The 27,546-nt window shown below is 40.6% G+C and overlaps 1 protein-coding gene across 4 annotated transcripts in view; it reads right to left on the bottom strand.

The window, feature by feature from the left end:
• The window catches only part of EXPH5 (exophilin 5), a 92,958-nt gene that overhangs the window by 20,070 nt on the left and 45,342 nt on the right, over positions 1-27,546 (bottom strand). For 2 of the 4 annotated variants that reach the window (XM_065944052.1, XM_065944053.1), the window contains exons 2-4: positions 12,364-12,524; positions 8,790-8,952; positions 1,259-1,304 (exon numbers count right to left, since the gene is read on the bottom strand). In XM_065944052.1, coding sequence (XP_065800124.1) covers positions 1,259-1,304; positions 8,790-8,952; positions 12,364-12,524 — 370 coding nt within the window. Of the gene's footprint in view, positions 1-1,258; positions 1,305-7,969; positions 8,199-8,789; positions 8,953-12,363; positions 12,525-27,546 lie in introns of those variants that run through there. The other 2 variants (XM_065944054.1, XM_065944055.1) reach the window with 1 other exon arrangement.

The following is a 27,546-nucleotide window of genomic DNA, read 5'->3' as shown; positions in this document are numbered from 1 at the left end:
CTGGTGTCATGTTTGGGGCTCAAGCATATGAAAGAGAGGGATAGGGTTCAGTGTTATCGAGAAAGAAGTAGCATTACTCTGAAGAAGAAAGGAGGCTCACTTTTGTTTGTGAAACCAATCACTACTGGGAAACTTGGAGATTTGCAGGAGATTCTTTACTTCACAAACAAAAGTGAGATATATGCACTCCTCACCAGAATTCTATCCCATGCTCTTTGAAAAAAGAAGAGAGAGAAAGGTTTAAGTGTTAGTACTAAGGGCAAAATCAATTGAAAAATGCCTCTACCTTCCTCCTGCACTCTTAGGTACCTTTAAAACTCTTTCTTTCATCTCCAAACCATATATGAGTTGCACAGAAAGACATGGGTGTGTGTAGATCAAAATGCAAGAGGGCAAAAAGAAAAGTAAGAAACAGAAAACAAAGCTTCTCAATCTTATAAACATGTGAACACAGAAAATTGAATTTAACTCTTTAGGTGGAGGTCCTATTTGGCCAGTCTCCTCATGTGAACTTGTTCTGTCCAGACACATTTCTCCTATCAGTGGCTTCCTCTTTGAATATAAATGATGATCTTACCCAGAAGAGGTCTAATGCAGACCCACCTTGGTTTGCAAGTTTATTTGGAAATTTTCAAAGCTGGTCTCCACATGCTTTTGATTTTGACAGAATCAAACTGAACTCTCCCCTTTTTACATTTCCTGCCCAAATACAGCCTGCCCCTGGAGGAGAAGGGGACAACAGAAGATGAGGTGGTTGGACGGCATCACTGACCCAATGGACATTGAGTCTGAGCAAGCTCTGGGAGATGGTGAAGGACAGGGAAGCCTGGCGTGCTGCAGTCCACGGGGTTGCAGAGTCGGACACAACTGAGCAACTGAACAACAGACCCTCAGCAGATTCGCCTGCAGCTTGCTACAGTCTAAACGTTTCAAATCGCAATTCTTCTGCTACTTCCAAATAAACTCTACCTTCGCCCAACATTTTAGGGCTGTATTGGACTGACAGACAGGTGGTAAAAGATCAGAGATAGTGGCGAGGTCTCAGGCAGAGGCTGCTGTTTGAGCCTTTGAGTACCAAAGCCAAAGTCAACTGGAAACCAATCACAATGGGGAAACTTGGAGCTCTGCAGGAGAAATCTAAGTTTCTCAGGTAAATTTAAGACTGCACCAAGGAGAATTCTATTTACATAGTTAATCAACCAGGAATTACATTAATTCTGAATTCTTCAGTATAATCTTTAGTTCTTTGGTTACTTACCAAAGTGGTTCCCCTCACAGACACAGAAGGTGTGTGGCCATCACATCTGTGGAAAGAATTTGAAATAACTTCTTTGAAGAAATGCCTAACTTTTGGAAAATCAATAGCACATTTTCTATTATATCTCCATATCTTGAGATATAATCTCCATATATTTCTGATGCTCAGTAGGGAGATCTTTCACAGTGCACTGCTGAAAAATCTCTCAGAAATATTTTCCTATGCTTGCTTAGGGTCAGTGTTTTACATATTTGTCACTCAGGTAGCCAAGAAAAAATACATAATAGTGGCTTTTTACTTGAACATAGCATGAAGACTTAATAACAGAAATTAGTTACATTTGTTGAATAATGTGTATCAGGCACTATTCCTATGCTCTATAGGCATGTAACCTCATTTAAATACATCATTCTGGATACTGTGACAGCTCTCATTTTACAGATCAGATGATGGAGGTGCAGAAATTAGAAGACACTGTTTAAGGTACTTAGTGGCTGAACTCAGAGCTGGCCACAGGCTGACTGAATCTAGAACTCTCCTTGATCAGTATGGCACATAGACTATTCTTGCAAATGGGAAACAGATTTTCTGCTTCTGTATATTTTTATTTTAAAGAGATACTAAGTCAGAACCAGACAATTAATACGCAGATTTTTTCAAAAAGCAAACCTTACAAAGATGACTTCAAGATGCTTATTTTTGTAAGTATGTCTTATTTATTATGAGATCACCTTAGAGAAGAACAATTATGCTTTTACTACTTATATGGCTTCTCTAAAATGCAGTATGAGGTGAAAAATTTTAAAAACCTAGGTCCATAATTGAGATAAATTTTGATTTTTTAAATCTATAATTCTATGTAAGGGTGTGCTGCCTGAATTGCAGAGTAAGAGTTAATCGACTCTAACTCTTGTATGACTCAGAGCTCTTGTATGAAGTTAAGTCCTCTCCTTCATTAAGAGCAGAGCAAGAGGCAATCAATAATTAAATAAACTCAGACTCTAGGTCAGATCAGTTAAAACTGTCAAGATGCAGTTTTCCTTCATTCAAACCCCTACTCTGCTTCATGGTTCTTGAAAGCTGAGCATAAAACCTAGGAGGCCAAGCAATTTTACATTTAAAAGATAACAACATGTATTAAACATGAAATTAAAAGATGCTTGCTCCTCAGAAGAAAAGCTATGACAAACTGAGACAATGTATTAAAAAGCAGAGATACCACTTTGCCAACAAAGGTCCATATAGTCAAAGCTATGGTTTTTCCAGTAGTTATGTAAGAAAGTTAGAGTTGGACCATACAGAAGGCTGAGCATGGAAGAACTGATGCTTTTGAATTATGTTAGAGAAGACTCTAGAGAGACCCTTGGACTGCAAGGAGATCAAACCAGTCGTTCCTAAAGAAAATCAACTCTGAATATTCATTGGAGGTACTGATTCTGAAGCTGAAGTTCCAATACCTTGGCCACCTGATGCCAAGAGCTGACAATGGAAAAGACCCTGATGCTGGGAAAGATTGAAAGCAAAAGGAGAAAGGGGTGGCAGAGGGTGAGATGGTTGGATGGCATCACCAACTCAATGGACATGAGTTTGAGCAAACTCAGGGAGATAGTGAAGGACAGGGAATCCTGGCGTGCTGCAGTTCATGGGGTCGCGAAGAGTTGAACACTACTTAGCGAATGAACAACAACAAACAACAACAACATATATTTTATAGTTTAGCTCAGAAGTTAAACAGACATTAAAATTAACATGGATTTTTTCATATTATTCTGAAATACCAGCTCTATACTAATAAAATTTAGAAGTTAAAATATTGCTTTTATTCATATGCTTCCTTTTCATAATCTTTATTGAGCCTACATGCCTTCTACATGCTAAGCACTATTTTGAGTGCTTTGGAGGAAATAAATCTGACTGAGATAGAGACTGTTCTCTGAGAGGCTTTATGACAGGAAAGATTAGGTACATAAAGAGCCAAAAGGCAAGCCACAATGTTATAAGGACAATACAGGGGCTTAAGTAAAATGAAAATGCAGAGGGGCTGGTGAGCACTTCCTGGGATGAACCAGGAAAGCAACAGGGAGAGAAGGTGCTGGTTGAACAGATATGAGAGCCAAAGAACACCAGGAGCACAAGTCTGGAGATGTAAGACAGCAAGGAAGCCGGGAATTGACAAGTAATTCCATTTGCCTGCAGCCAAGAGAGCGTGCCAGGCTGTGAAGATGCTTCCCAAAGTCCTGCGGAGAGGCAGGTCACTTGGTGTCCCCGCGCGGCTCAACATTCCCATCAGCTAATCAGGGCCCGAGCCTGATTTGGAGTGAAGGGGAACTCCTAAGGATGGCAGGTGGCACCTCTGGGATAGAGTGTCACTGAGAGTGAGGGTGTGCTGTGAGGGCAAGGATGCACGCTCCCTGACAGTGTGCAAGGTCGTAGGAGCCACTGTGGATCGAGGTAGCAGGCAGGGTGTAGGACTCGGGAGGCTTGGAGGCACAAAGTCTGCACAGTCACTTCCAGGCCTGCCGTAAATGTATGTTATAATACTGTAACATATTCCAGTTAGTGTATGTTTCCTGTGTGAAGGGCTTCCACTTGGAGAGTGACTAAAACAACAGTGCAGTCACAAAAACCATACCGGTTAAAGTCCTCTGGATTTGGGTGATTTTGAGATAGAGAGCTGTCTCAGATGCCTTTGCTCATAAGTCCTACTGAGCCATACGTTAAAGACCTCTCACGTATATTCCCACGTTGCCAGCTATAGACAGAGCAGTTTCTCAGCCTTGGTACTACTGGCACTTCTTCAGCGTGGAGGTTTATCACACGCATTATATGACATTTAGCAACATCTCTGACCCCTACCCACTAGACTCCAATAGCACCCACCCTTCAGCTGTGAAAACCAGAAATGTCTTCAGACATTGTCAGATCCCTTTTGGGGTGTAAAACTGCCCTGATTGCAAACCATTGAGCTAAAGTGAGTATCTCATTATGTCACTTTTCTGTTTAATGAAAAGCATATATACAATATGCACATGCACACATGCATGAAATACACCAAAATATTAGTGCTTGTTCAGGTCAGTGGGTGAGAGGGGTGATTTTATCTGTTACATGTATAAAATACATATATATATATATATATAAAATAAGGAACTTTATATACATATACAGTATATATAATAAGGAAAAGAATGGTATTCCTAGAAAGGGGTGAATGCCTCCCTGCTGTCTATAGGATCAAGACCAAGCTCCTTAGCAGATACAAGGTTTCCACATTCTGGGCTCCGCCAAATACTCCCACCCCATCTCTTATCAGTCTCACCTCATACTGGGTCACTGAGTCTCAGTGACCAAGATGGATTCTTGCTTTTTTCCTGTTTCTGAATCTTTGTTGTGTCATTTCTTTCTGCCTGGCACAACCTCCCAATTCTAAATCACCTAGCTCAGTCCTATATGTCCTTCAGACACTGGCTCTCTTTTTCCAGGAATGCTTCTGATTCTCCAGTCTGAGTTAAGTGCTTCTCCTATAATAATCTCATGGCATGAATACCATGCATCCACCACAGCACTCACCATATTACACCATAATCATCAGTGTATTCACTGATGTCACTCAGGTTGCAGTTAGGACAGAAGGAATCTTTTCCTCAAGATCCTTACTGTCATTTGCCCGAAAATCACCACAATGAATATATGAATCCATGACGACTGTGATGTGATTGTCACTTCCTAGAGTCCTGCCCAACTGTATGCAGTCATCTGGTGTTCCCTGCTAGATTTTAAAGCCCTCCAGCTGAGGGCTTTGTCTTGTCTTCAGGATTTTATCTCCAGAACTAAACACGGTATCTAATCAACAGAGTAGAACTTTGATAAATAAGAGAAACTATCACATGCCAGGAATTCTGACGGCCCTTCCTGTAGTGGGGGGCAGGAAGCTCTGCTGCTATAGCTCCCAAACCTGGATAAACATCTGAATATCCTAGAGAAATAAAAATCAAGGGCCCCACTTCAGACCTGAATCAGAATCATGAGGCTAGGGCCTGGTAATCTGCCATGAGTTTTAAGTGGTGATGAAATTCTAATAATGATCAACCAGATCAACTGGGAACCACTCCCTTTGTCTTGCTTCTCCCTCCTGTCACCACAGTAGGTGCCACACCTGGGATCACTGAAGGAACATTTCCAAAGAAGGATTTTACTTACTCTGATTTCTCCTTTGATCTAGGTGTCTTACATTCCTGTGTCCTCCAACTCAAACCTAGGTACTTGGCAGGAAGAAGGAAGATGGTATAGTACGACATTTGGAAAGAAAGAAGGAGGAAAAGAGAAAGAGAGACAGAAAACAGAATTCAGGGAGAAAAAGTTACCTGCTCTTTAAACTTTCCAAAATTGCATTTGAACTTTTTGCTTATGTAAGCAGAGGTTGCAGCTAGACTGCTGGACTGCTGTGTACGTCTTGTGATAGATCAGATAAATTTGGGCATGTCTGAAGAGCAGCTAGGGGGCCTGGATGGATCCACCAAAACACTTTGCATCCTCAGGTAAAAAAAATCATCCTAAAGGGACAGGGTAGTCAGCACACACACCCTTACCCCAGGAGAGCAGCTGTCACTCTCTAATCGCAGCGTGGTGCTGAGTACTCACTGTATGCTCCACACTGGGAAGGTCCTCAAAGGAGAGAGGGCAACCTGAATTTGATTGCACATGTTGCTCATGAGCCTTATGAGCTATTTTTCTTGTACTTCCTCTTTGCTCTAGTCCTTGGGACTACCACAAAGGGAAGAGCAGAGGGGAAAACAATGCACTGCCCTAAAATCACCATAATGAACTGGGGGCACGTGGCTTCACAGCTTCGAGAATCTGTAGGCACAAAGATAAGGGGCCCCCTTGCAGGATGACTTCATGGTGGAGTGTGTTGACTCATAGAACAGGGGGTGGCACCCCACCTATCACGGAGGGGAGTGATCAGTGGGATAATGGGGGATCTGAAACAAGAAAAAATAACTGGAGATACTCCTGGGCCACCAGGGAAGGTGCATTTATAAGTTCATGACATACACTGTTAGGTACTTCCTGAACTACGTGGAAGGCATTTGTGAGGCAACGGAGTTACTGAAATTCTGTGGTGGGGGCTGAGTACCATATGTCTCAGATAATAAACGCCCCCAAACAAGACGCAAGAAAACATAACTTACAGGGAAATGTTAAGAGAAAGATATGCAATCCTGTCAGCCCTCGGTATCCGTGGGTTCTGCAGACTCAACTAGCCATGGATGGAGCCCCCATTGGCTGAATCTGTGGATAGAGAGTGCTATCTGTACATTTTTAATAAGAAACTCGAGCATCTGTGGGGTTTGGTATCTGCAGGAGGTCTCAGAACCAATCCCCCGCAGATACCAAGCTACAACTGTATACGTATACTTCTCTTGAATTTACTGGCTAGCAATAAATGATTAAAGCACTAGTGGGAATTATTTCTTTGTTCCTGGAGTTGTGGCAGAGTCACAGCGAGTACAAACAGTTCAATTGTTTACAAATAGGATTAAAATAATAATGGGATAGTTAGGAAGTACATAAATTTGGGAGGAGAAACTTCAGTAGTCATATTTGAATCAGAAATGGCAAAAGTTTTTGCCTTTTTGCTAATTAATGAAGTCACTATGTTCCCACAGCTTTCTGGGGGTCGGCTTTCTTTCTGTGATTTGCAGAAGATCCTCTAAAACTGCTTTGCTAACTTGCTCTCCAGAGGACCGAGTGTGACAATGTCAAGCTTTGATGGCTTCAGCAAGTAGAAACCTGACTGTTTCCCAGCACAGAATGACTGTGCTTCCCCCAGGGCCTTCGTCAGTTCCTCCCACTGTGCTTATAGGCAAGGAGCAGCTCCTGTCTGATTCTGAAGCTTGCTTCTGTATTTTGAGAAAAATCTGAACTGCTGAACGAAAAAAAGCTCCACTTAATAAAGAGCCCCTCAGAATGTATGACACACCATTTATTGTCCTACCATAGGGCTACACACCCTTAAAAACAACCTCTCCCCCACTACACACATTCAAATTCAGGATTTAGGTCCAAATATTTAGGTCACACTCATATTTAAAAATAAAAAGGGTATAATTTTATGCTTTACCTTCTGAAACCTACTAGGAGCAAAAAACAGTGCATTCGTTACATTTTAAACCAGCACAATTACAGTTTGAAATTAAAATGTATTTAAAGATGGCAAATCTGAAAACTGTGAAACATAAACATATGCTTAAAGGATAAAATTTGTTTCACTTTTATATGTTGTGTTTGTCTGGATAAAGGAGAGCTACAAGTCATTTTGGTATTTAAGAAGAACAGTTGCTAAACAGAAAAAAATTTGGTCTATAACAAAAATCCATGATACTCAGAATGAAGACTATTGTTTTTTTTACCTTCTTTGATCCACTTTTGCAGCAACTTACAATATGAGCCTGAAATTAACTTGTCAGTTACCTCAACTTTTCCTAGTTTACTAATGTTAGATTGTTCAGCTACAATAAAACTCTGCCTTAAAGAAAATTACCTGAAACACAAATTACATCATACACCCCAGCCACCCCTCATATTAAGAATATTTCTTTTCTCTCTAAAAGAAATAATTCTTACAAAGGAAATACTCCTCAATTTTAAATTGTCAAATGAGAGAATTACTAGTGTTTTAAACATTTTTTACAAAGAAAAGCAACTCACCGGTTTGAAGAGTATTTCCTTGTAAGCAACTCTTGTAGAAACAATCACATAAACCTACATTTTGTCCAGCTCTTCATTATTTCGTCAAGGACAAAAACAGCCTTGGCTGACAGCTGGAAGTAAAAACCTTCCATTCCCCTAAGAGGGGAGGACAGAGCTCAGTGAGTCTCAGAGGCTCATCACATACCTCACCAGCTGCTTGCTGCCTACTGTTTTTCAGCAAGAGTGACCTCAAACACCTTTTAGTTAGCACTGCAGTGCACGCTTAGTGGCACACAAGGAACATATCACGTGCCAAGCCAACACCTTAAGAGGGTGGGAAGCTTTTCAACCAGGAAGATATGCTGGAAATATTTAGCAGTCAGCTCAATTGCACGTAAGCAAAGACTTGCCTGTTTTTCACAAAACAATCCAACAGCGTGATGAGTCAAGACGAACTGATTTACACAGTTTTCAACTGGGAATCAACTGGAACAATACCTTCATTGCTCTCAAAGCTTCCCTTTCTTCACTTAGCCTTAAATTCCAGGCTCTTGGAGCGGTGGAGAAACTGTTAATAATTATTTCTCAACATTTAACCCATTATTCCCCACATCCACCTCCTGGGACTTGTGCCATTGGTTAGAAGTTGGATTTCAGATAAGCCCAGTTTCAGAGTTTCGTAAGGACTTTGTCCCTTACAGAGCTCAGCCCCGGTTCCTTTGTTACTATCTGGAATGAAATGCTAAGAACAAACATTAAACATTCTGAACACAAAACAGGCTGCTGGCCCCTGGGAACTGGTAACTAATGAGTTGTCACATGATCTGAGTTTACTCACCCTTTCTGTCCCAGCGACTGAAGCTTTGAAGTCTCCTTTCTGGATTTTCTGAATGAGAACAAGGAAGCAAATGATGATCTGAAGCTCAGCCGAGATGGAATGGATGTTGGGTTTCTTTGATTGAGTATATTTTTAGATCTTGATGTTTGTAATTCCACAGGATCTAAATGAAAATTATAAAAATTCTGCATAACTAAAGTATTTCCAGGTAAATACATTGGAGAACTAATCTCTCTTTACCCTCCACGTGGTCTAGAAATGCAGGCATCCCTATATGAACTGGGTCAGGGGTGGGGAGAGGGGAGGATTCATCCCTATATGAACCTCAGGAACCAGGGACACTCCTGTGCCATGGACAATTCTGCTCATTGGGGAAAAAACCTCGCAAAAAGTAGGGAGTCTTTCAACATGTATTGTGAACTGCAGTTCTATAGAATGTCCCTCCCCCATTCCAGCTTCAAGGTTTTCTCAATATATCTTCCCCATGGCAAACCAAAACCAAAGCTTTGTTAGGGACCTCATTTAATTCTCATGCCACTCTTAACTACCATGTCCTTTAGAAATCTTTATTTTGGTGCTTTAAAACCATCGTGAGAGACTACATAATTTTCATATCAAAGAAAGTAAAGGAAAGCATATTAAATCCTTCAAAGTATTTCTTATTCCCATCAAAAATCTCTCTGTTTATATATATTTGCTACATATATGCTTTATATGTGGGTAAGCATGTAACATATATGTATAATATATGTACAGATAAAACATAGTATTATTTATGAATATGAAAAATTCTAAGGCAAGATATCAGTTCCGTCAGTTCAGCCGCTCATTTGTGTCCAACTCTGCGATCCCACGGACTGCAGCACGCCAGGTTTCCCTGTCCATCACCAATTCCTGGAGCTTGCTTAGACTCATATCCATCAAGTCGGTGATGCCATCCAACTATTTCATCCTCTGTCGTCCCCTTCTCCTGCTGCCTTCAACCTCTTTCAGCATCAGGGGGTTTTCTAACATGTCAGTTCTTCACATCAGGTGGCCAAATTATTGGACCTGAAGCTTCAGCATTAGTCCGTCCAATGACTCTTCAGGACTGATTTCTTTCAGGATGGACGGGTTTGATCTCCTTGCAGTCCAAGGAGACTCAAGAGTCTCAAGAGTCTCCTCCAACACCACAGTTCAAAAGCATCAATTCTTTGGTGCTCAGCTTTCTTTATGGTCCAACTCTCACATCCATACATGACCACTGGAAAAACCGTAGCTTTGACTAGATAGACCTTTGTCAACAAAGTAATGTCTCTGCTTTTTAATATGCTATCTAGGTTGGTCATAGCTTTTCTTCCAAGGAGCAAGCATCTTTTAATTTCATGGCTGCAGTCACCATCTGCAGTGATTTTGGAGCCCAAGAAAATAAAGTCTGTCACTGTTTCCCCACCTATTTGCCATGAAGTGATGAGACCGAAAGTCATGATCTTTGTTTTTTGAATGTTGAGTTTTAAGCCAGCTTTTTCACTCTCCTCTTTGACTTTCATCATATGGGTGGTGTCATCTGCATATCTTTGCTTTCTGCCATATGGGTGGTGTCATCTGCATATCTGAGATTATTGATATTTCTCCTACAAATCTTGATTCTAGCTTGTGATTCATCCAGCCCAGCATTTCACTTGATATACTTTGCATATAAGTTAAATCAGCAGGGTGACAATATACAGCCTTGATGTACTCCTTTCCCAATTTGTAACCAGTGCATTGTTCCATGTCTGGTTCTAACGGTTGCTTCTTAACCTACATACAGGTTTCTCAGGAGGCAGGTAAGGTGGTCCGGTATTCTCATCTGTTTCAGAATTTTCCACAGTTGGTTGTGATCTACATAATCAAAGGCTTTAGCATAGTCAATGAAGCAGATGTTTTTCTGGAATTCTCTTGCTTTTTCAATGATCCAGTGGATGGTGGCAATTTGATCTCTGGTTCCTCTACCTTTTCTAAATCCAGCTTGAACATCTGGAAGTTGTTGGTTCATGTACTGTTGAAGCCTAGTTTGGAGAATTTTCAGCATTACTTTGCTAGCGTGTGAAATGAATGCAATTGTGTGGTGGTTTGAACATTCTTTGGCATTGCCTTTCTTTGTAATTGGAATGAAAACTGACCTTTTCCAGCCCTGTGGCCACTGTTGAGTTTTTCAAACTTGCTGGCATATTGAGTGCAGCACTTTAATAGCACCATCTTTTAGGATTTGAAATAGTTCAGCTGGAATTCCATCACCTCCACCAGCATTGTTCATAGTGATGATTCCTAAGGTCCACTTGACTTCACATTCCAGGATGTCTGACTCTAGGTGAGTGATCACACGATCGTGGTTATCTGGGTTACGAAGATCTTTTTTTGTACAGTTCTTCTGTGTATTCCTGCCACCTCTTCTGAATATCATCTGCTTCTGTTAGGTCCATCCTGTTTCTGTCCATTATTGTGCCCATCTTTTTTTTTTAAGTGTTTGTTTATTTCTGGCTGTGCTGGGTCTTTGTGGTGCTTGGACTTTTCTCTAGTTGCGGTGAGTGGGGTCTGCTCTCTTGCTGTGATGCAGAGTTTCCCACTGTGGTGGCTTCTCTTGCCGAGTACGGGTCCTACGGCGATCAGCCTTCAGTAGTTGCAGCACGTGGGCTCAGCAGTTGTGGTCCACGGGCTTTAGATGCCTGACTGCATACGGAGTCTTCCCAGACCAGGGATGGAGCCTGAGTTCCCCGCACTGACAGGCGGATTTTTAAAACACTGGACCACCAGGGAAGTCCTACTGTGCCCACCTTTGCATTAAATCTTCCCTTGGTATCTCTCATTTTTTTGGAGAGATCTCTAGTCTTCCTCATTGTATTGTTTTCCTCTATTTCTTTTCATTGATAACTTAGGAAGGCTTTATTATCTCTGCTTGCTATTCTTTGGCACTCCTCATTCAGATGGATGTATCTTTCCTTTTCTCCAGAGCTACATATATCAAGTCCATCATACTGTAATACTTTAGACATGCTGACATGCTGGTAGTTACAAAGTTAGAATGTCTACAGAAGACATTTGTTTGCGCTCACTTATGGAGTTTAAGTTACCAAAGTACCAAAAGGGTGGCAGCTTCTCTACCACCTGTTCTCATTCTCTCTTCTCCTTTCCCTCCCCTCCTTTGTCTCCCTCTCCTTCTGCACCATCGTCCCATTTATTTAAATGCTCACTGTGTTAGGACTCAGTATTTTATACATGTTATTTTATTTAATTTTCAACAACCACCATATGATCATACCCATTTAAAGATGTGAAAATTGAGGCTTACAGAGAGTCACATGGAGTAGAGAGAGAGAGTGGATATTTGAATCCAGCCCTTTTTGATATTGATGCCTGTGGCCTTAGCCACTGTGCTGTCTTGCATGATTATAAAAACACCACCCCTTCCCAAGACATTACAGTACATTGTCAGTTCACTCTTTTTATTGTGAACTTTTGTCCCTTATGATTTAAAAATAGTCCTAAACACAGATTGGTTAAATTGGAGATCCCACTGAACCATTATCTACAATGAAGAGACATAAGGTCTCACCATTTTCTGCCATCCCCTTTCTCAGCCTCTGTGTAAGCGGTTGTTTTAACATTTGGCTAACATCTGTTTCATTACAAAACTTTTTCCTTTGAATTTCTTCAAACCATTCACCAGTCACTCCTTGAAGCCATCTGATATCCCTCTTTGTCTTCTGGAGTTTGCTGAAATAAAACAAAAATACACACGCTTTAAATTTCTTCACATGAAGTGCAAACTCATGTGATGGGTCAAACTTTACCTGGTGGAGAAGGTGCAAACCTTTAAGTCCAGGGGAACATTGTCTCTAGGTGGAGTTTCCGTTTCACTACCCTACCATGTATATATTTTGACTGTAATTATCTAAACATGATGACAGTCTAAAAGTTTTTCCTAGTAGTTGAAATAATCAAGTTGCTGAGGACATTGTGGGTTGAGCCTTGTGCAAACCGGACCTAACAACACAACTGATTGATAGGTATTTTAATGACATGGAGAAACTAGAATAATCTAGTTCTGTTTACTCATTCATTTATTTGTTAACAATCAGATGTTTATTGAGCAATGTTTATGCAACAGGTTCTATAACAGATGTAAGCAGCAGTTCTTGGTCGCTTAGTCATGCCCAACTCTTTGCAGCCCCATGGACTAGAGCCCACCAGGCTCCTCTATCCCTGGAATTTTCCAGGCAAGATTACTAGAGTGGGTTGCCATTTGGGTCCTTATTTGCCCATCCAGTGGTCAAGAAGAAAAGCTTACATGCAGAAAAGAAATTGTTAAATGTAATGGTCTTAGATAATGGAATTCTTTAAACACAAAATCACAAAAGCCTGTGATGAGGACATGACTAATGCTCAGTAGTAAGGGAAAGTGTGCTTTGAGCTTAAGAGGAAAAGTCATCCAAAGCACAAATGTGTCTGACCCATACTTCCAGAATGTCAGAACTGAAACTCTGCTATTATTTCTTTTTCCTTCTCCCCTGTCCTTATCAACTTAGTCTTCTTTCAAATGAAAATGCTGCTCTAAGTTCTTAGTTAAATCATCAGTTGAGACTTGAAAAAACAAAGCAGATCATTTGCTCCATTTGAGGAGGACCCTAGAACTGTTTGGAAATAAGAGGTGTTTAATCCAGAGGGAGACTGCCCTGGACAGAGGTAAATAAAGCAGGAAGGGGAGTCAGAAGAACCTAATGACAAATTTCATCAAAGGGTCAGGTTGGCAAACGTCTGATGAAAAAGCCAGGCTTCTTGTTGGGCTCCACGCTTGGGAAATTCTGCTATTTTGGAAAGAATTTCTTATGACTCCACAGTTGCCCTTTATCCAGAGTCCTCTGTGAAGCACAAATGTTAGAGGCTTTGTACTCCTAAGAAAGCAGTGTGCAAGACAGCTGCAGAATGGCTAATTTGGGGTTAAAGGCAATGAACTGTAAGGGTTGCAAGTCAGGTTCCTGCTTAGGGCTATGATACTGTCATCTTATAAAATAATCAAGAGGCCATCCTGCCCAGACTTGCATTTTGAAAAGCATTAAGCAGCAATCATCACACAGAGTCCACATAGTTTGCATTAGTCCCTTCCATTTTGCCACTGCCACCCCTCCGACATGTAGTCACTCCTGTCTCTATTGCTACTACTCTTACAGACTAAGAGACCACAAGTACCTGCTTCTAACCAGTACTGACTGCTGTCAACTTATCAATACCTTATCTATTAATGTCTCACTTTTTCTTTTTTTTTTGGCCATGCCACACCACTTGCAGGATCTTAGTTTCCCAACCAGGGACTGAACCCTGGATCCAGGGAAGTGAAAGTGCTGCCTAACCACTGGACTTCCAGGGAATTCCCTAATATTCCGTGTTTATACATGACCTTTAGTTTCTCAAAGCCCTCCCAAGTGATCAGACATTCAGCAGCACCCCTGCCCACTTCTCAACACATCCTTCTCGTTTCAGAGGACAGTCAAGCTACCTGACTTAGGAACTTTCTAGTCTTTATTTTCTTGGGCCCCCAAATCACTGCAGATGGTGACTGCAGCCATGAAATTAAAAAGACACTTGCTCCTTGTAAGGAAAGCTATGACAAACCTAGACCACATATTAAAAAGCAGAGACATCACTTTGCCAACAAAGGTCTGTATAGTCAAAGCTATTGTTTTTTCCAGTAGTCATGTATGGATGTGAGAGTTGGACCATAAAGGAGGTTGAGCACTGAAGAATTGATGCTTTTGAAATATGGTGTTGGAGAAGACTCTTGAGAGTCCCTTGGACTGCAAAGAGATCAAACCAGTTAATCCTAAAGGAAATCAGTCCTGAATATTCATTGGAAGGACTGATGCTGAAGCTGAAGCTCTAATACTTTGGATTGCATTGCTGACTCAATGGACATGAATCTGAGCAAACTCCAGGAGATGGTGGAGGACAGGGAAGCCTGGCATGCTGCTGTCCATGGGATCACAAAGAACTGGACATGTCTTAGTGACTGAACTGAACTGAGCTCAATAAATATAACTTTGTTATTTTTTCTAAAGCCTCCATATAACACTGACTCTCTTTTAAAATAGTCACACTTCATTTCATTTCATCTCAAACATTCATTCCACACTGGCACTCAAATTCATCACTGCCTGTTTCTTTTTAACATTTAGCCAGTTAAGTCAGAAATCTGTACCTCTAAGTGAATACTCAGTGTGAGTTTTACTCCAGGAAATGGATCTTAAAGAAACAGCCCTTCCCCAAAGTACATTAATTTAACTGAACATTATGCAGTTGCTAAAAATTACTTGGGCAATGTAGTGTTCTGCGAAAATGCATGTGACATAGCATGAAGCAGAAAAAATAAAGTACAACATTTTATCTATACTTATAGCTATGTGAAAAATAATGCACCTATTTGGACACACAAGAGAAAGAAAAATAAACACCTGATTTCCTAGAATAGAATCATTACAGGTATCAATTCCACTTTTAACTTCTATAAGATTATGCTTATTCAATAAGTACAATATATTTTTCTTGTTTAATTGTGAATTTTAATTTATATTATCATTTTCCATTATAATTTTTCTTGTAGATAGAGAAAAATCAATCATATTTTCACAATCCCAATGCAATCAGTATTGCCCTTTTGATGTGATTTTTTTCTTCTGCATTTCTCATATGGTTGTAATAAAATGTATTAAATATACATTTGTGGAAAGCCTCCTGGAGAGAAGATACAGAGATACAATGGTGAGCAGAGCAGATATAGCTACTATCCTAGAGAGCTTATTGTCTAATGGGAGAGACAGATATGAGTCCATAATGATACAAACATAAGATAACAAACAGTGGTAAGTATGATTTCTTCATCCAACACACGTCTGAACTCTGGGCAAAGATCAATGAATAAGTCAAGTCCTTGCCCTCATGGAATTTACAATCTTATGGGGTAGGAGTGGAGGCAAACAATAAAAAATTAGGCAGGTATTATGAAAGCATATAACAAGGGGACCTCGTTTTGTGAGGCAGAAGCAAAGATTTCCTTAAGAAGATGACATATAGCCTGAAGGATGAAGCAAAAAGGTAGTGGGTGGACAGTTCTGGGAGAGAGCTTTCCAGGCAAAACAGTAGTAACTGTAGAGTAAATGCCCCCAAGGAAAGAAGCAAGGAACTGAAACAAGCTGGCCTGGCTGGAATGTGGAGGTAGAAAATAAGACTAACTAAAGGGAGAGCAGAAACGTAGCTGCTAGATCATGCAACCTTGAGAGTTGGGTTAAGCAGTTTGACCACTAGTCCTGGAGCAGTGATAAACCATCAGTGACAGGGCAGGAGCAGGACACATCAGATGTGTACTTTAGTTTTACTTTATTGGTTGATTGATTGATTTTTGGCTGTGCTGGGTCGTTGTTGCTGGACAGGCTTTTTTCTCTAGTAGTGGAGAGTGGGGTATTCTCTAGATGCAGCACATGGGCCCAGTAGTTGCGGCACACGGGCTTATTTGCTCTGTGGCACATAGGATCTTCCCGGGTCAGGGATCGAACCTGTGTCTTCTGCATTGGCAGGCAGATTCTTTACCACTGAGCCACCAGGGGAGTTCCCAGATTTGTACTTCAAAAAAGATTTACCTGGTGGTCGGGTGGTTTGGAGTTGGCCCTCCAGTTCAGGGGACACAGGTTCAGTCCTGGTTGGGTGACTAAGATCGCACCCACCACGGAGCAATGAAGCCTGTGAGCAGCAGCTAGAGGGCTCGCATGGCGGCACCACTGCGCCTGCGTGCTGTGGTCCGCGCTCTGCAACAAGAGAAGTCTGTGCACTGCAACTAGATAAAGTTCACGTGGCACAATGAAGAGTCCACACACCACAGTGAAGACTCAGTGCAGCCAAAAAAAAAAAAAAAAATCCTGGACTAAAAAGGAATCCAACAAAATGAAGAGGCAACCTACTGGATGGGGGTGGGGGAGTGGGATATTTGCAAATCATACTATCTGATAGGGGTTAATTATCAAAATATACAAATCACGCATAAAACCCAATAGCAAAAAAGCAAAGTATATGATTTAGGCAGAGGATCTGAATAGACATTTTTCCAAAAAAGACATACAGATGGCCAACAGGCACATGAAGAGATACTCAATACCACAAATTACCAGGGAAATGCAAATAAAACCACTTCTTACCTGTCCAAATGGCTATTATCAAAATAAGAAATGACATGTTGGTGAAGATGTGGAGAAAAGGGAACCCTCAATGCACTATGTGTGGGAACACAGTTGGTGCAGCCACTAAGGAGACAATATAAAAGTTCTTCAAAAAATTAAAAATAGAACTACCATGTGATCCAGCAATTCCATTTCTGGGTATTTATCTGAAGAAAGTGAGGACACTAATTTGAAAAGATATGTACATTCCTGTATTCATTGCAGCATTTTTTTTTTATTAGTTGGAGGCTAATTACTTTACAATATTGTAGTGGTTTTTGTTATTATTGACTTGAATTAGCCATGGATTTACACGTATTCCCCATCCCGATCCCCCCTCCCACCTCCCTCTCTACCCGCTCCCTCTGGGTCTTCCCAGTGCACCAGGCCCGAGCATTTGTCTCATGCATCCAACCTGGGCTGGTGATCTGTTTCACCCTAGATAATATACATGTTTTGATCGCAAAAGAAACTAAAGAGACCATAGCAAAAATCAACAAAGCTAAAAGCTGGTTTTTAGAAAAAATAAACAAAATTGACAAACCATTAGCAAGACTCATTAAGAAACAAAGGCAGAAGAACCAAATTAACAAAATTAGAAATGAAAATGGAGCGATCACAACAGACAACACTGAAATACAAAGGATCATAAGAGACTACTACCAGCAACTCTATGCCAATAAAATGGACAACTTGGAAGAAATGAACAAGTTCTTAGAAAAGTATAACTTTCTAAAACTGAACCAGGAAGAAATAGAAGATCTTAACAGACCCATCACAAGCATTATTTTCAATAACTAAGATAGGGAACAATCTAAGTGTCCATCGATAAATGAATGGATAAAGATGTGACTTTATACACACAGACATACAAAGAATGAAATCTTGATGAAATCTCGCCATTTACTATGACACGGATGAACCTTGAGGGCATTATGCTAAGTAAAATAAGTCAGAGAAAGACAAATACTATATGACCTCACTTGTATGTGAAATTTAAACAACAAAACCAAGTTGATAGATACAGAGAACAGATTGGTGATTGTCTGGTAGGGGGAGGGTGCCAGGGTGGGACAAATGGGTGAAGGAAGTCAAAAGGTATAAAATTCCAGTTATAAAATAATTATGTCATGGGGATGTAATGTACAGTATGGTGACAATAGTTACTAATACTGTACTGAATATTCCAAAGTTGCTAAGAGTAGAGATCTTAAAAGTCCTCATCAAAAGAAAAAACAAAAACTTATAACTATGTGTAGTCATGGTTGTTAACTAGATTTATTGTGATGATCATTTCACAATTTATACAAATATTGAATCATTATTTTGTACACCTGAAATTAATGCTGTAAAATAATTTTAAAGGCTTTTTACATTAACAAATAATGTCACTTACACATCAGTAAAAAAATTTTTTTAAAAAAGATCATTCTAGCAGCAGGTGGAGAAAAGATTCCAGTGGGGAACAGGAGAGAGTGGTCAGGGTACTTACAGGGATGAGGAGAGAGAGAGATCCTGTTTACTTGGACAAGGATAGTGGTGGTGAAGTGGAATAAAAGTAGAAAGTACTCTGAGCTACTAAGTGGGTGAAACTGTCCACCAAATGATTAAGTGACTTTGGAAGGTTAGGGACACAGACATGTCAAGAAAGATTCCTCAATTTCTAATTTCCATAGGTACATAGAAGAAGTCATTCTTCAGATAATACACATATAATCTTCAAAAATTATATATAAAACACCTTCAACATAACTTATTTTTGGAGCAATCGTTAAATATTTGCATAATATTCAAACTACTATGATTTCCATGATTTATTTTCTGTTCCTCTGGTATAGAACATTGTTATTTTCCTTATAAATATTGCTTAATGAACATCACTGCACATTTTCTATTTTCACAGTGCCCTGACAGGTGCTGAAGTAGAATTATCTAATCAAAGAGTCAAAGTGTTTTTATGACTCTTTATTTTTATTTTTTCAAAATGGCTGCAGCAATATTACTCATGCCAGCAATGTGTAAGACTACTAGTGGTCATCTTTGGAAGACTAGATATTATTATTTTGATTATTTTTACTTCCTGAATTTCATACTTTCAAGGTACCAAGTTTATAATGTGGGCAACTATTTTTTCTTTTAAGAAATTTTTTCTCATCTTAAAAAATATGCTATAAAAAAAGCTACATTTCTTTGATAAGAAGTTTGAATACTTCCTATATGACTGTTTACTAATTATATTTTGTGTTTTGGCAATTGTACATTTCATCAATTTCTAAATCAATGTCTCAGAGTTTTTCACTGTAATGTGATAAACTAGTTATTTCCCCCAGGTTTTTAAAATTCTGATTAAATTTTGAATGTTGAGCCATATAAACCTCATTCTCCCTCAAGGTTTAGAGTAGGTTAAAACATAATTAATCTGTACATTTATGCTAATATTTGTCTCTAAAAGAATAAGAAATGAAATGTGAATAGTGGTTACATGTAGATAAATAAGATGGCAAGATTTTGAAGAAATTCAGTGGCTTTTAAATCAGAAGCATTCCAAGGTTGTCAGGAAAGTGGGTAAACATGTACAACCAAAAGTGAGAAAATTCAAGGGTAAGATAGTAATTTTATTCTGAATTAATTAATTCTTAATTAACTGAATTCTGCCAAGAGAATGCACTGGTCATAACAAAGACCCTTTTTCAACAACACAAAAGACAACTTTACACATGGACATCACCAAATGGTCAATACCAAAATCAAACCGATTGCATTCTTTGTACTTGGAGAAGCTGTATCCAGAGAGCAAAAACAGGATCTGGAGCTGACTATGGTTCAGATCATCATCTTCTCAAGGCCAAATTCAGGCTTAATCTAAAGAAAGCGGGGGAAACCACTAGACCAGCCAGGTATGACTTAAATCAAATCCCTTATGAATATGCAGTGGAGGTGATGAACAGAGTCAAGGGATTAGATCTAGAAAACAGTGTGCCTGAAGATCTTTGGACAGAGGTCTGTAATATTGTACAGGAGGCAGTGAACAAAACCATCCCAAAGAAAAAGAAGAGCAAGAAGGCAAAGTGGTTATCTGAGGAGGTTTGACAAATAGTTGAAGAAAGATGAGAAGTGAAAAGCAAGGAAGAAAGGGAAAGGTTCAATTCAGTTCAGTTCAGTCGCTCAGTCGTGTCCGACTCTTTGAGACTCCATGGACCACAGCACGCCAGGCCTCCCTGTCTATCACCAACTCCCGGAGTTTACCCAAAGTCATGTCCACTGAGTCGGTGACGCATTCAGCCATCTCATTCTCTGTTGTCCCCTTCTTCTCCCGCCCTCAATCTTTCCCAGCATCAGGGTCTTTTCTAATGAGTCAGCTTGTCGCACCAAGTGGCCAAAGTATTGGGGTTTCAGCTTCAACATCAGTCCTTCCAATGAACACTCAGGACTGATCTCCTTCAGGATGGACTGGTTGGATCTCTGTGTAGATCAAGGGACTCTCAAGAGCCTTCTCCAACACCGCAGTTCAAAAGCATCAATTCTTCAGGTGCTCAGCTTTCTTTATAGTCCAACTCTCACATCCATACATGACTACTGGAAAGGCCATAGCCTTGAATAGATAGAACTTTGTTGGCAAAGTAATGCCTCTGCTCTTTAATATGCTGTCTAGGTTGGTCATAACTTTCCTTCCAAGGAGCAAGCATCTTTTAATTTCATGGCTGCAGTCACCATCTGCAGTGATTTTGGAGCCCCATAGAATAAAGTCTGCACTGTTTCCACTGTTTCCCCATCTATTTGCCATTAGTGATGGGACCAGATGCCCTGATCTTAGTTTTCTGAATGTTAAGTTTTAAGCCAACTTTTTCACTCTCCTCTTTCACTTTCATCAAGAGGCCCTTTAGTTCTTCTTCACTTTCTGCCATAAGGGTGGTATCATCTGCATATCTGAGGTTATTGATATTTCTCCCGGCAATCTTGATTCCAGCTTGTGCTTCTTCCAGCCCAGCATTCCTCATGATGTACTCTGCATATAAGTTAAATAAGTAGGGGGACAATATACAGCCTTGACATACTCCTTTTCCTATTTGGAACCAGTCTGTTGTTCCATGTCCAGTTCTAACTGTTGCTTCCTGAAACCTGCATACAGATTTCTCAGGAGGCAGGTCCGGTGGTCTGGTATTCACATCTCTTTCAGAATTTTTCACAGTTTATTGTGATCCACACAGTCAAAGGCTTTGGCATAGTCAATAAAGCAGAAATAGATGTTTTTCTGGAACTCTCTTGCTTTTTCAATGATCCAGTGGATGTTGGCAATTTTATCTCTTGTTCCTCTGCCTTTTCTAAAACCAACTACACCCAACTAAATGCAGAGTTCCAAAGAACAGTGAAGAGAGACAAGAAGGCCTTCTTCAATGAACAGTGCTTAAAAACAGAGGAAAACAACAGAAGGGGAAAGACTAGGGATCTCTTCAGGAAAATTGGAAATACTGAGGGGACATTTTGCCCAAAGATGGGCACAATAAAGGACAGAAATGGTGGAGACTTAGTAGAAGCAGAAAAAAATCAAGAAGAAATGGAAAGAATATGCAGAAGAACTGTACAAAAAAGATCTTAATGACCTGGATAACCACAATGGCGTGGTCATCACCCAGAGCCAGACATTCTGGAGTGTGAATTCAGGTGGGCCTTAGGAAGTACTGCTGTCAATAAAGCTAGTGGATGTGATGGGATTCCATTAAAGCTATTCATAACCTTTAAAATGATGCTATCAAAGTGTTGCACTCAATATGTCTGCAAATCTGGAAGACCCAGCACTGGCCACAGGTCTGGAAAAGGTCAATCCTCATTCCAGTTCCCAAGAAAGGCAATATTAAAGAATGTTCAAAATATCGGACAATTGCACTCATCTCCCACGCTAGTAAGATCATGCTTAAAATCTTGCATGCTAGCCTTCAGCATTACTTGAACCATAAGCTTCCAGACCATCTTACCTGTCTCCTGAGAAACCTGTATGGGAGTCAAGAAGTAACAGAACCCTGTATGGAACAAATGATTGGGTCAGGATTGAGAAAGGAGTATGACAGGGCTGTCTGTTGTTACCCAGTTTCTTTAACTTATACCCTGAGCACATTATGAGAAATACTGGACTGGATGAGTTACAAGCTAGAATCAAGATAGGTGGAAGAAACATCAACAACCTCAGATATGCAGATGATACCACTCTAATGACAGAAAGTGAAGAGGAACTAAAGAACTCTTGATGAGGGTGAAGGAGGAGAGTGAAAAAGCCAGCTTAAACTAAATATTAAAAAAACTAAGATCATGACATCTGGTCATTACTTCAAAGGGTGGAAGCAGCGACAGATTTTGTTTTCTTGGGCTTTAAAATCATTGCAGATGGTGACTACAGCCATGAAATCAGAAGATGATTGCTTCTTGGCAAGAAAGCTATGACAAACCTAGACAGTGTATTGAAAAGCACTCTGCTGACAAAGGTCCATATAGTCAAGGCTATGGTCTTCCCAGTGGTCACATACAGTTGTGAGAGCTGGACCAAAAAGAAGGTAGCGTGCCAAAGAATTGATGCCTTTGAACTGTGGTGCTGGAGAAGACTCCTCAGAGTCCCTTGGACAGTGAGGAGATTAAACCAGTCAGTCTTAAAGGAAATCAACCCTGAATACTCATTGGAAGAACTGATGCTCAAGCTGACGCTCCAGTATTTTGTCACCTGATGAGGCAAACAGCCGACTCATTGGAAAAGCCCCTGATGCTGGGAAACATTGAAACCAGAAGAAGAGGGCATCAGAAATGAGATGGCTGGATGGCATCACTGATGTAATGGACATGAACTTGGGCAAACTCCAGGAGATGAGAGAGAGAGGGAGGCCTAGTGTGCTGTAGTCCACGGGGTTGCAAAAAGTCAGACATGACTGGGTGACTGAACAACAATGGCATTATGTTCACATACTACTAAATAAGTAAACATAAATAGCTCTGGCCCTTGAAGTAAAGATAAACCAGTAAGGGAAACTATGAATGATGTAAAAGTCTAAACAGTTTGCTGCTGCTGCTGCTGCTGCTGCTAAGTCGCTTCAGTCGTGTCCGACTCTGTGCGACCCCATAGACGGCAGCCCACCAGGCTCCCCCGTCCTTGGAATTCTCCAGGCAAGAACACTGGAGTGGGTTGCCATTTCCTTCTCCAAGGTATCAGTAATTTAACTCCTTAATGTTATATACCCACAAGCCCTATGCTGTATAAAATAAATACAATCTGTATACTTACAGAGGTTGACTGAGCTTCTTATATTAAAAAGAGCACACCAATTATAAACTCATTCATTTATTTAAAAAATAAAGTATCAAATTAGCTCAACACTAGCGAAAAAAAAAAAAAATCTGAACATAAAGTAGGGGTACCTTGACGTGAAACTTAAAAAGACACTATTTAAGTTTCCACTGGCCTCAGTCTAAGAGATAATATTTGCTTGCAAGTGGAATTCAACCAATTTCATGGCCAGCCTGCACAGGACTCTTCCTCATCTATTTTGGTTTGTTATATATTCAGTCAGTCATTTCAAGCACACAGTTCACCTTATGCCCAAGAAAATAACCTCAAGGTTACAAAGGACATGCATATAGACAATTCACCAGTATATAGCTTTTTTGCTTCATTAGCCCAGTTTGACTCAGCATATCACAAGGGACTGCTGTCTACACATGTAATTTGTCTACCCCCAGGCTGATTAACTTGACTAAACGAAATCAGGTCTTTTCTTGCAGTCCCAGCCTTCTGTTCCAAGTCAAAATGCTCTTCCTTCATTCATAACAATCAGTCTGTCATGTGCTGCCTTCAATTCCGTTCTAGAGCCTGCAATGAGTCTGTCCTCTGAGGTTCCTCCTTCTATGTTAAATTTCTTTCCCTTTTTCATCTTTGAGTAATAAACCCATCTCCCCTCTCCTCTTCCGTGTACTCCCCAGCTGTGCCCCTGCTGACCGTTGCCACTTACTGTCCTTTGCCTACGTTTATCTGAGCAGATCTCTGTCCTCATCTCTATTTTCATGACTAACTTTGTACTAACTATTGAGAATGTGTTCTTCATCTTCTGGTCTTTGGCCCCACTTGTCTGCTCCCTGAGAACCAAACCCCGGCCTGTTCTTGCGCTGCCCTCAGATAGTAGAAAGAGCACGGAATGAGGGTTAGGTTCTAGCCAAATGGGTGATCTTGGCCAATTATTCAACTTCCTTGGCTTTGTTTTTCTCGCCTGTGAAAGAAGATTCAATGACACTGTAGGTTGTTTACAAAGCAGGCCTGCACAGTTCCTTTCATGGCTAAGGGCATACTCCTTTGTGGAGTGATTTTGTCCCTCCTCTGCCCTCATGAATCTGGACTAGCCTTATGCTTGCTTAGACCAGCTGAATGCGGTAAAACGAAATTTGAGACTTTTGGGTCTAGGCCTCAAGAAGACTTGCAGCTTCTGCCTTCTCCCTCTAGGAATCTTGATTCTCTGGTCTGAAGAAGGCCCAGGCTAACCTCTCCTGGAGGGTGCATTCATGTGTAGAGAAGGGCCTAGCAGAGTGCTCACCAGTTGCCAGAGATGTGAGCAAAACTTTCTTAGACCATCTGAACACTGAAATGAAATACTTCCTGCTATACTGGTGGGCAAGAAATGTCACAGCCATCAGTGATTCTGGCCCTCCAAATGTGAGTGAGGGCTCCCAAAAGGGAACACAGCAGATGCTGTCATCTCCCACGGTGATTACTGAGGAATTGGGGGAATGCAAGAAGCAGTCATTCACCACATTTGCCACTTATTATGGTGAACAAGGAATTAAGGATGCAAACAATCAAGAAACAGGATTTGGCCCCAGAGAGCTGCAGTACATACAAAAGGAATGAATTCAGCGAGCTCAGAGGCTTGCATCTTCCCACACAGAGAAGATAGGATGCTAAATACCTGGTTTTCCTTACTTAACAATAGTCTTTGATGTTCAGACTGCCTGCCTCCTTTGTTACAAACTAAGCCTGCTCCCTCACCTGACTACTAGGAACAGTATCCTCAGGGTTTACTGAGATGCTTCCTCCAGAGCACAGAGTCCTTAACAATTCCCCCATATAAAATAACTCTCTACTTTCAGTTTGTGACTAATTTTTTAGTCAGCAACACCATCTAGCTGCCAGATGAATGAAGCCAAATGAGTGATCCCAGGCCAGACCAGGAGAAGCACCTAGCTGAGCCCAGAACAAAGGACTGCCCCTTAGAATAATAAATGACTAGGAATCATTTTAAGTCCTTAGGCTTTGGGATGGTTCGTACACAAAATATTTTAAAAAGGACACAGATAAGATTATTTGGAAGATATCTTCTGGTCTGAAATGTATAGTCAAACAACTTATCATTCTCACATCTAATTAAATCATTGAGAAACCATATCAGAACTGAAAAGGGGCTTAAAGCATAATCAGGTCAAGCTCCTTGTCTTTAGGTGAAATAACAGCAATAACAAGCAATAAAGGAAGATGCTGTGTACTGAACACCCACCATCTCCCAGGCTTCAGCAGTCATCCTCAGAATGCTGCCCTCATTTATAGAGACCAGCAGGCTGGAGCCGAAGAAACGGGATGGGAACTCACGCCTCGCTGGAAAGCCTGTGGCTGCCTGACCTAGCTCTCTGTCTATGGGTACTGTGAACCCCATTAATAAACAAGGCAACCGATACAAGCTCAAAGGGACTTTTGCCATTTAAAAAGGTGACAATGTGTATTCAAATGTGATTGAGGATAGAGCAGTTAGATAAATGTTGAAAGCAAACAGGCCAGAAATCAGGAATCACAACTGCCATTTTCTTGTCAGAAAAGTCTCCAATTTCTCAAAATATTTCCCTTATCATTGCCTCTTGCCAAGGGCATCAGTTCCTCTTTTGGCCGTTTTCACCTCCCTTTTCATCCCCTCAGCACACATCTTTTTCCTCTACTTCTCTTATTTCCTTGGTTTCTACACACTTATCAGTTTCCTTTTGCAGATGACCCATCTATCTTCTTACATATTTTTTGCCTACCGGGCAGCTAAGCATCCTGATCTCTATCAAGCTTTGACTTATTCACAGGGACCTCCCCAAACCTCTCATCTTATCATAGTCTCACTGGCTCAGTTATCAGTAAACCCTAGAACAAATTATTCAATTACACTGAATCCTGTAAAAGTGTATCTGTCACTTGAATTATAGGAGATTAAAGCAGCATTAAGTTTTCCTCTCACAGAGGAATTCAAATACATTTTGTTTTATATTGCCTAGCAACCACAATACACAGAAAAGAAAAACCACAACATACATGAGTGCAGGGGGTGGGAACTGTGTCTGAGTCAAAGCCTAAACATTTAATTAGTATAAGAGCAGACATAGGATCAGTCTGTCATAGCAAGGGCTTTTCCAACCCTGAAACCCCAAGGAAACTCACCATTTGAGGAAAATGTTGCCTTTTGTTTTGCTGCGCCAAAGGTGATACTTCCAAGTCTAGATTTCTCATCACTTATGATCTAAGGAAAGCTTTAGGACAACTACTGTGAGTTCTCAGCCAGGAAGAGGCAGAATAAAGAATGCAAAACCCTTGTTCAGTGCAGCTTTACATTTCAGGGCCTGGTCGCTCTTCTCTTTGTTTGCTCTTTTGAAAAGGTTTTTTTTTAACAGCCACTGCCCCTGATATCAGAGTCTTTTTTTTGGCTCAGCCCAAGGCTAAGACTCAGAAAAGGACAGGGATTAGGAAAAAACGGGCAGGTGTATTGGAAAAATGTGTCCTTTTGATCACAGTAAAGTTAAACCATAGAAGGAAGTCTGAGGAAGGAACCTCGCATAAGGAAAAGTGATAAACAAAAGCAAGCAAGAGACGACAAAAACAATAAACATTTAGAACCCTAAGAGTGGTAGGAAATAATGGCACCGCCATTCAAGCAAAGTTAGATAATAAAGCCCATTTAATATCTCTGAATGGCTGTGATTGATCCAACCTAGCACAAAAGACAACCTTTTCTATATTTTAAAAATTGACCTGTGTAAATCTTCTTGAATGCTTATTCTCATGTGATACAAAGTCACAACAAAAGGTAAAAATGATCTACGTAATACAAAGGATGTGTAATTCCTTTACTGGTTCAGATCACAGCAAGTCATTTCGTATTGATCAGTCACCCTAAGGAAGGTGACTAGAAAAGACCAGCTGTCTGCACCAAGGTCTAACTAAGAGTTTAAGTGCCATCCCCTCATCTGGCCTCATGGTGTCCTGTCTTTCTAGTTTGGTCTTCTCTCTTTCTTAACCTATTATGGAGTAGGAAATGGCAATCCACTCCAGTATTCTTGCCTGAAAACTTCCATGGACCGAAGAACCCTGGTAGGTTACAGTCCACGGGGTCACAGAGTCAGACACAACTGAGTGGCTGAACACACACACATACACAATCCATTTATACCTTTTACCTGAATCACCTGGGAAAGCATCCAGTGTCACCTCTGTAATTGCCAAATCGTACTGAATCACTTATCATGCTCCTGTTTGTTTC

Source organism: Muntiacus reevesi, chromosome 9 (assembly GCF_963930625.1).
Source record: "Muntiacus reevesi chromosome 9, mMunRee1.1, whole genome shotgun sequence".
Classification (NCBI taxonomy): domain Eukaryota; kingdom Metazoa; phylum Chordata; class Mammalia; order Artiodactyla; family Cervidae; genus Muntiacus; species Muntiacus reevesi.
Note: the sequence above shows the minus strand (reverse complement) of the source record. Positions and strands in the feature narration are given on the sequence as shown.